The sequence below is a fragment of the Chiloscyllium punctatum genome, chromosome 36 (genome assembly GCF_047496795.1).
Source record: "Chiloscyllium punctatum isolate Juve2018m chromosome 36, sChiPun1.3, whole genome shotgun sequence".
Classification (NCBI taxonomy): domain Eukaryota; kingdom Metazoa; phylum Chordata; class Chondrichthyes; order Orectolobiformes; family Hemiscylliidae; genus Chiloscyllium; species Chiloscyllium punctatum.
The window spans coordinates 21,330,167-21,340,254 of record NC_092774.1 but is presented as its reverse complement, the minus strand read 5'-3'; the positions used below and the strand labels follow the sequence as shown (position 1 = coordinate 21,340,254).

Sequence of the window (10,088 nt, the reverse complement as noted above, 5' to 3'; positions counted from 1 at the left end):
TTTCCTGCAACGGCAGTTTCCTTCCCTAAAAGTGATAAGAGTGAATCAGATGGTTTTTCTTTTCCCCCGAAAATGGTTTCATCATTAGATGCTGAACACAGGATTTCTGACCGAATTCCAATTCTGTCAACTGCCGATGCAGTGTTTGAACCTGGTGTTGTCCAGTATTCCACCTCCCCCCCCCCCCCCCCCCCGTCAAAGCAAAACTCTGAGACACAGTATGGGTTTACCTCTTTCATTTTTATTCCGGGCCCTGGTGGGAGACAGCTCACATGCTCAAAGACATGAGTTCACGGTCTTCTCTGAAACAGCAATTTCTCAATGAATTATATCGTCATTTTACAGGGAAGAGCATCCAGATAAGGCAATATACATATTAAGTGGGTGACCGTTACAATCAATGAGCATCAATAGCAGAGACCAAGCCCTTTACTGTTATACAATTAATGTTCTTAACCTTGTTAACTGGATTCATACAATGGATACTTTTCCCCTGTTAGGCCGACTTTGCACACTGAATGCTTCCAATATTGTTACTCTACATAATGACTGCTTTTCCACCTTGTTAATCCATTACCTTGCCTCCAGCACCCACTGTTAACTGCAAGTTCTTATCTGATCAGAGTCATGCTCAGCTGAATCTCTTGTTTCACAAAACACAGAACAGACCTCTTTCCCTGCCGCCTTATACCCTACACACGTTCTCAGAACTGGGTTAATAGTACAGTCGATAATGGCTCTCAGCCGTTGTTCCTTCAATCCACCTGCGGTGGCTCGTGAACTCGCTGGTGCCTCCGCAGGTGGGAGGACCGGGTGAATCCTTTCCCACAGTGACAGCAGGTGAACGGCCTCTCCCCGGTGTGTACCTGCCGGTGGGTCAGTGGAGTGGAAGAATTGATTAAGCCTTCCCGCAGTGAGCTGGTGAATGGCCTCTCTCTGGTGTGGACCCGCTGGTGGGTCAGCAGGGCAAAAGAATTGATGAATCCCTTCCCGCAATCAAAGCAGGTGAATGGCCTCTCCCCCGTGTGGACCCGCTGGTGGGTCAGCAGGGCGGAAGAGTTGATGAATCCCTTCCCACACTGAGAGCAGGTGAATGGTCTCTCCCCGGTGTGGACCCGCTGGTGGGTTAGGAGTGCAGCTGACTGAGCAAACCCCTTCCCACACACTGAGCAGGTGAATGGCTTCTCTCCCGTGTGGACCCGCTGGTGCATCTGCAGGTTGCCCATCCGACTGAATCCCTTCCCGCACACTGAGCAGGTGAACGGCTTCTCCCCGGTGTGGACCCGCTGGTGGATCTGGAGTGTAGAGGACTGGGTGAATCCCTTCCCGCACACGGTGCAGGTGAATGGTCTCTCCCCGGTGTGTACCCGCTGGTGGATCAGGAGTGTAGATGACTGAGTGAATCCCTTCCCGCACACTGAGCAGGTGAATGGCCTCTCCCCGGTGTGGACCCGCTTATGGATTAACAGTCGAGATGATTGAACAAACCCCTTCCCACACACAGGGCAGGTGAATGGCTTCTCTCCCGTGTGGACCCGCTGGTGCGTCTGCAAGTTGCCCATCTGACTGAAACCCTTCCCGCACACAGAGCAGGTGAACGGCCTCTCCCCGGTGTGAACGCGCTTATGGATTAACAGTCGAGATGCCTGAGCAAATCCCTTCCCACATACGGGGCAGGTGAACGGCTTCTCTCCCGTGTGAACCTGCTGGTGCGTCTGTAGATTGCCCATCTGGCTGAATCCTTTCCCGCACACTGAGCAGGTAAATGGTCTCTCCCCGGTGTGAACGCGCTGGTGTCTCACGAGGTGGGATGCTTCAGTGAATCTCTGCCCACACTGAGAGCAGCTGAACGGCCTCTCCCCGGTGTGAACGCGTCTGTGGGTTTCCAGCGCCGAGGGGGAAGAGAATCCCTTCCCACAGTCCCCACATTTCCACGGTTTCTCCATGGAGGGGGAACTTTCCTTGTGTCGCTGTGTTTGAAATTACAAACAGAATGGGTGCACGGTCTCTCCCCACCGTGAGGGGTGAGATTTTGATACCCCCAAGCTGAGTAAATGGTTTGAAGCACTTTTCACAGTCAGCGCATTGAATTTCCCTCACTCGGGTGTCTCAGTATTCTTCCTGCCACACTAGTGTCCAAAACCTCTCAAGCAGTCAAAAGCAAACATTTTCTCTCCATTTGAACAGCTGCTGATGTTCAAGTCCCAAAGAATCAAGGAGCTCTGTCAGAAGTCGACAGATCAATGGCTTTTTTCCCCACATGACTTCCTGCAAAAAAAAATTCACAAAGTAAGTGATCATTGTCAGTACAGTTAAATAAACATAACATAGGTGACAATTCCTGTAGATTGCCAGATGCCTGCTGATCACATATTATCCAGGACACAGAAACCGGAAAACCCTCATGCAACCAGATAGCTTTAAGTGTGTATGGAGGAAAACTTCATTTAGGTGACAATGACAAGCTGCTGAGAAAGGTGCTGGAAATGGAGCTGAATCAAGGACATGACAATGAAATGTCAGGGCTGCTTGAAAAAAAAGCATGCCAAAAAAGTTTCTGAATGACTTCCTGCTGTCCCAATAAATAAAACAGGTGACAAGAAATACAGAACGTCATTCCATCACTACGTTAGGTGAAGAATAATTTTATATCAATTTAACAATCCCTTAAATGCTGCTCAATCCTATGAGAAACTATCCTTTTAATTGTGAACATGAGCAAAGAAGCGATCCTTTGAGGGTGCCAACTGTATATACGTGCCAAACTGAGGGAATACTCAAGGAAAATACCTTTAAGAGGGACAAGGGAGTATCTGAGCACCTTTGCAGGGTCTGCTCCCTCCATGGATTCACTCCAGTTGCTACAAGTGAACAGTGTTTCCCCTCACCCTCCCTCCCAGGATGGGGAATGGAAAGGGGGAAGACATTGCTTTGCTCCCAGATTTTGCCCAGAGGGAGAGAGTTTCACTCTGAAACTGACAGTCTACAGTCAAGCATACATAGGATCTGTTCAGATGAGGAGGAATGTGATAGACACTTGAAAAGGACTCAAGGATGCCCTCATAAGAACAGGGTACAATGCTCAACTCATCGACCGCCAGTCCCGAAGTGCCACAAAAAAAAACTGTACTGACCTCCTCAGGAGACAGACTTGACAGAGTACCCTTCGTTGTCCAGTATTTCCCAGAAGCCACATGGCAGACGCTGCAAGATACTACCATTACACATGTATGCGGTAGGTACTCATGAGATTCTGCCAATGTTGTCTATCTCATACACTGCAGGCAAGGATGTCCTGAGGCATGGTACGTTGGCAAGACTGAGCAGAGGCTATGGTAATGGACGAATGGACATTGCACAACAATCACCAGGCAGGAGTGTTCCCTCCCAGTCGGGAAACACTTCAGTGGGGCGGGACATTCGACCTTGGACCTTTGGGTGACCATCTTCCAAGACAGACATCAGGACAGGCAACAACGATAAAGTGGCTGAGCAGAGGCTGATATCCAAGTTCAGTACCCATGGGGATGACCTCAACTGGGTTCATGTCACACTACAGGTGCACTACACACACACACTCCTATAGACCCTCTCTTATATGCTCACACCCACGCACGCACCCTCTCACACATACACACTCTCTCACACCCTGCCGCCCCCACACACACACAAGTTTGTGGGGCAAATTTGTACTTGCAGAATTATATTTTATTTTGCTCAAAAACTGCATGAATCTATGTAGGATTCTGGAAATCCCTTTTAGAAATAGAATCAGTCTGAACATTGGGGCACAGACAGCCTCACACAGGGCACCTCACACCTTAGTGAGACATGACTTGGCACCTATTAGAATCATAGAGTCATAGAGATGTATAGCATGGAAACAGACCCTTCCGTCCAACCCGTCCATGCCGACCAGATATCCCAACCCAATCTAGTCCCACCTGCCAGCACCCGGCCCATATCCCTCCAAACCCTTCATATTCATATACCCATGCAAATGCCTCTTAAATGTTGCAATTGTACCAGCATCCACCACTTCCTCTGGCAGCTCATTCCATACATGTACCACCCTCTGCGTGAAAAGGTTGCCCCTTTAGGTCTCTTTTATATCTTTCCCCTCTCACCCTAAACCTATGCCCTCTTGTTCTGCACTCCCCAGCCCAGGGAAAAGACTTTGTCTATTTACCCTATCCATGCCCCTCATAATTTTGTAAACCTCTATAAGGTCACCCCTCAGCCTCTGACACTCCAGAGAAAACAGCCCCAGCCTGTTCAGCCTCTCCCTATAGCTTAAATCCTACAACCCTGGCAACATCCTTGTAAATCTTTTCTGAGCTCCTTGGACTGCACCTTCCAAATCCACAACCCATATTATCCAGAAGGATGCAATAAGAACAGAAACACCTGAAAGTTCTTCTCTAAGCTACTCACCATCCTGAATTGGAAATATATTATTGGTTCTTCACTATTGCAGGTCTAAATCCTGGAATTCCTGCCCTATTAGCACTGTGGGTGACCCAGCCCCTTCAAGAACTGCGCTTCAAGAAAGTAGCTCATCTTGACCTTCTCCAGGGTAATTACAGATAGACAATAAATGCTGGTCTAGCCAGTGACAACCCTCTTGCCCTGGGACAAAAAAGATGTTGCTATTGTTAAAGTTCACTTGAGAATTTTAACTTTTTTAAAAAAAAAGTTCTGGGATTTACATATGAAAGAACTGAAACCAACCTGGTCATTCTAAAAGATGAGAGACTTGAACAATCCAGGTTGTTTTCAATGTATAATTCCAGTTGTAAACTTTAGTTATAAATTCTATGTCTTGTGATCTTATACTCGACAACTACCTGACAAAAGGAGCAGCGCTCAGATAGCTAGTGCTGCCAAATAAACTTGGACTATAACCAGATGTTGTGGGATTTTTAACTTTGCACCTCAGACCAACACAGGCATCTCCAAACCCTGAAACTGGACAGGGCTACTTCCGGGTTGTGACGTTCACAATGGATCGTGGGGGCGGGGCTGACAGTGGGCCCGCACTGCGCCTGCGCAGCCCTGCAGCTGAGGCATGTGTGGAGGGGAGGACAGTTTGCAAACTTCCTTCACTCTCCTCCAAGTCAATGCATTGAGATCAAGCAAAGAACGTGGTTTCATTTTAGCTTCACCCTCACAGAAAATCTCCTCCTCTGCGAATCCAACACTTGCCCTCCCCTCCACCCCCAACTCCAAGGCAATAGCGATTTGAGAGACTCCTGAGTTGCAGTTGCTACCAAACCTGCTGTAGGGGGTTTGGAATAACTATTTATTTTATGAACCATTTCAATTCAACCTCATCCTTGCCATTCAAATACTAATCATACACGGAGGGTGATTCATGTGTGGAATGAACTTCCTTAGGAAGTGGTGGATGGGGATACAATTAAAAAATATTTGGATAAGTGCATGAAAGGGAAAAATTTGGAAGGATACAGGTCAGGAGCAGGCAGGAGAGACTAGTTTAATTTTGGGATTATAGTCTGTTTCCATGCTGTGTGACTCTGTGGCAGGTTCTTAGTTTTATGAAAGTGGAATCGCAGGTAGACAGGATAGTCCACTTCACAGGACATTGGTTAGGCCACCTTTGGAGTATTGTGTGCAATTCTGGTACCGGTGATCCCACCCTGACACACTGTATAACGGAGATAGTGACTAAAAATTGATGAGACACTGGATAAAATCATAAAGTCCCTGAAGTGCAGAAACAGGCCATTTGGCCCATTGAATGAATTGGGTATAAGAGTTGGGAAGTCATGTTGCAGCTGAACAGGACATTTGATATGCTATTTTTAGAATATTGCATTTGATTCTGGTCTCCCTACTATAGGATAGGAAGGATGTTGTAAAACTTGAGAAGGTGCAGAAAAGATTCATAAGAATGTCACCGGGGTAGGAGGTTTTGAGGTATTAGGAAACACTGAATAGAATGGGGCTGTTTTCCCTGGAACATTGGAGGTTGAGGGGTAACCTTATGGAGGTTTATAAACTCAAAGGGCATGGGTAGAGTAAATAGGCAAGGTCTTTTCTCCAGGGTGGGGGTATCTAAAACCAGAGAGTAGAGGTTGAGGGTAAGAGGAGAAAGATTTAAAAGGGACCTAAGGGGGGCAACTTTTCCACACAGAGGGTGGTGCGTGTATGGAATGAGCTGCCAGAGGAAGTGGCCGGTACAATTACATTTAAAAGGCATCTGGATGGGTATGTGAATAGGAAGGGTTTGGAGGTATACAGGCCAAATGCTGGAAAATGGAACTAGATTTACAAAGGATATCTTGTCAGCATGGATGTGTTGGATTGAAAAGTCTATTTCTGTGCTGTATATCTTGATGTCTATTTGTTAACAGATACTTTATTTCTGTTGCTGTAAATATACTTGTAAATCATAGCTGGGTACTAATAGTTAGATGTAAGGAGAGAGAATTCCACAATTAGGGCACTATAAGAATCCTGGGATACCCTGATTTCTAGTTTACTTCCTAATGAACAAACATTATGTAGTCGGTGCTCGTGCTTATTTATTTCTAATTTTGTATCATTTTTCTTCTTTTATTCCCTGCTACCATGACTCTTCTCTGTCTGGATGGTTGACAGGCTGGGATTGTGTGGGCTGGGTCCTGATTAACTGAATATTGTATTGTTCCAAAAGGGGGTCAGAGCATCAGCAGAAATCCCACACAGCTGAGAACAGATGCCATTTATCCATGTGGGAATAGGGAGATCAACAGAGGACAGAGAAATCAGGAGGAGAAATCCTGGTTGGGTCCAAATTTTGTTGGTCGGAACGTAGTCCGGAGTCCGGGTCGGAATGTATCCTGAAGAAGGGCTGATGCCCGAAACGTCAGTTCTCCTGTTCCTTGGATGCTGCCTGACCTGCTACGCTTTTCCAGCAACACATTTTCAACGGAGAAATCAGGACCTGTAATTCGAGCTGACACCAGACGACCATGTTATCAGTGCTTTGATTAACAGTGCCAACCCTCTACCTTTATCCAGCTTCCCATTCAACTTGAATGCCACATCCAATCCTTGTCATCCTGAAGCCATGTCTCTGTAAGGAATCTCAGATCCTAATTATTCTCTTCAACGTGTACAGTCAATTCATTCACTTTTGTTACAATGCAGCACACATTCAGACACACTGTTTTTAGTTTCAATTTTGGGATGTTTTGAATCCATCATTGATTGCTGGTCGATTTATTCTCCTTGTCCTTTTTTATCATTCCCTGATGTTCATTTTTTACATCACTACATTGCTCACATGCCTTGATTTGGACTGGCCATACTAAATTGCCTATAGTGTCCAGGTTAGGTGGGTTAGCCAATGAGAAATACAGAGTTATATATTCATAGTAATAGAAGCAGCAGTAGGCCATTTGGCCCATCCAGCCTGCTCCACCATTCATTAAGATCATGGCTGATCTATCCATTGTCTCAGCTCCTCCTACCTTCATTATCTGACACCCTTAATTCCCGGACTGTGCAAAACCCTATCCAACTGCGTCTTGAATATAGCTGACGAAGCTGCCTCTACTGTTTCCTTGGGCACAGAATTCCATAGATTCATGACTGTCCGGGAAAAGCAGTTCATCCTCACCTCTGTCATAGAGACAGACATCACAGAAGCAGACCCTTCGGTTCAACCCGTCCCTGCCGACCAGATATCCCAACCCAATCTAGTCCCACCTGCCAGCACCTGGCCCATATCCCTCCAAACCCTTCCTATTCATATACCCATCCAGATGCCTTTTAAATATTGGAATTGTACCAGCCTCCACCACTTCCTCTGGCAGCGCATTCCACACACGTACATGAAAACGTTGCCCCTTAGGTCTCTTTTATATCTTTCCCTTCTCACCTTAAACCTATGCCCTCTCGTTCTGGATTCACCCACCCCAGGGAAAAGACCTTGTCTATTTAACCTATCCATGCCTCTCATGATTTTGTAAACCTCTACGAGATCACCCCTCAGCCTCCGACGCTCGAGAGAAAATGGCCTTAGCCTACTCAACTCTCCCTGTAGCTCAAATCCTCCAAACCCTGGCAACAGCCTTGTAAATCTTTTCTGAATCCTTTCAAGTTTCGCAACATCTTTCCAATGTGAAGGCGACCAGAACTGCAAGCAAAAGTGGCCTAACCAATGTCCTGTATAGCAGTACGGCACAGTGGTTAGCACTGCTGCCTCACAGCGCCAGAGACCCGGGTTCAATTCCCACCTCAGGCGACTGACTGTGTGGAGTTTGCACATTCTCCCCGTGTCTGCGTGGGTTTCCTCCGGGTGCTCCGGTTTCCTCCCACAGTCACAAAGATGTCCCGGTTAGGTGAATTGGCCATGCTAAATTGCCCATAGTATTAGGTGCAAGTTAACGGGTCTGGGTGGGTTGCGGGTCGGTGTGGACTTGTTGGGCCGAAGGGCCTGTTTCCACACTGTAAGTGATCTAATCTAATCTAAACATGACCTCCCAACTCTGTACTCAATAGTCTGACCAATAAAGGAAAGCAGACCAAACGCCTTCTTATCTACCTGCGACTCCACTTTCAAGGAGTTATGAACCTGCACTCCAAGGTCTCTTTGTTCAGCAATACTCTCCAGGACCTTACCATAAAGAATACAAGTCCTGCTAAGATTTGCTTTCCCAAAATGCAGCAACTCTCATTTATCTAAATTAAATTGCAACTGCCACTCCCCATTGGCTCATCTGATCAAGATCCCGTTGTAATCCGAGGTAACCTTCTTCACTGTTCACTACATCTCCAATTTTGGTGTCATCTGCAAACTTACTAACTATACCTCTTAAACACACATTCAAATCATTTATATAAATGATGAAAGGTAGAGGACCCAGCACCAATCCTTGTGGCACTCCACTGGTCACAGGCCTCCAGTCTGTAAAACAAACCTCCACCACCACCTTTGAGCCAGTTCTGTACCCAAATCCTTCCTGATGAAGGGCTTCTGCCCAAAATATCAATTCTTCTACTCCTCGGATGATGCCTAACCGGCTGTGCTTTTCCAGCATCACACTCCCGACTCTATATCCAAATGGCTAGTTCTCCCTGTATTCCATGAGATCTAATCTTGCTAAACAGTCTCCCACAGGGAACCTCGTCGAACACCTTACTGAAATCCATATAGATCACCTCCACTGCTCTGCCCTCAGCAATCCTCTTTGTTACTTCTTCAAAAAACCCAATCAAGTTTGTGAGACATGATTTCCCATACACAAAGCCATGTTGACTATCCCTAATCAGTCCTTGTCTTTCCAAATACATGTACATCCTGTCCCTCAGGATTGCCTCCAACAACGTCAGGCTCACTGGTCTATAGCTCCCAATTTACTTCCCCTAATCTTCATGCCATGTCCCCTCATCCTAATCTCAGCGCATTCCACACACACAGCACGGAGAGAGAAAGAGAGAGAGAGAGAGAGAGAGAGAGAGAGAGGTCAGCGTAGACTTGATGGGCTGAATGGCTTGCTTCCACACTATAGGGCTTCTATGATTTACCGCAGTTGTCCACGCCCCGGATCACAGCACTCAGAACCTCCCACCTTCTGAAAAAATCGAAAGACAAGTCTCACCCTGCCCTCTTGTATGTGTGTTATCTAACTGCTTAATTGTTTCAGGTGAATACAGCCCACACCTCCCACTGCTGCCAGTAATCTTTCAAATGCTGATAGAACAATGCAATACCTGCAGTACTGAAAATCGTAAGGCTTCTAACGATACCAGTTACTGATTCACCGCTCCTTCTGATGCACAGTGTTGGAAATACAATTTTGGAGGCTGAAAGAAATGAGCAGTTTTAAACAAAAACCCACCTACCCCTTCTCTAGGCTCCTCACTCAGGACACTTTATTTAGAGCACTTCATCCCCACAGTTCAATGAATTCCCAATTTCCACCAAAAATGTATTCACTCATTTGCTGTCTCACAAATGAAGGATATCATTGTAACTTCTGTTCCCAGTAAGGGCAAAACATGTTTGAAAGCTGCTTTGGAAGTCCAGCCTTCACAACAACACTTCTGCTTTCACAGAAGATGATTAGTGTCAGACA

At 46.3% G+C, this 10,088-nt stretch overlaps 1 protein-coding gene across 1 annotated transcript in view; it reads right to left on the bottom strand.

Annotated features, from left to right (window-relative positions):
• Window positions 1–226: 226 nt before the first annotated feature.
• Window positions 227–10,088, bottom strand: part of LOC140460235 (uncharacterized) — a 48,146-nt gene continuing 38,284 nt past the window's right edge. The window contains exon 2 of the mRNA XM_072554666.1: window positions 227–2,268. Coding sequence (XP_072410767.1) covers window positions 756–1,946 — 1,191 coding nt within the window. The 5' untranslated portion in view covers window positions 1,947–2,268 and the 3' untranslated portion in view covers window positions 227–755. The remainder of the gene's footprint in view (window positions 2,269–10,088) is intronic.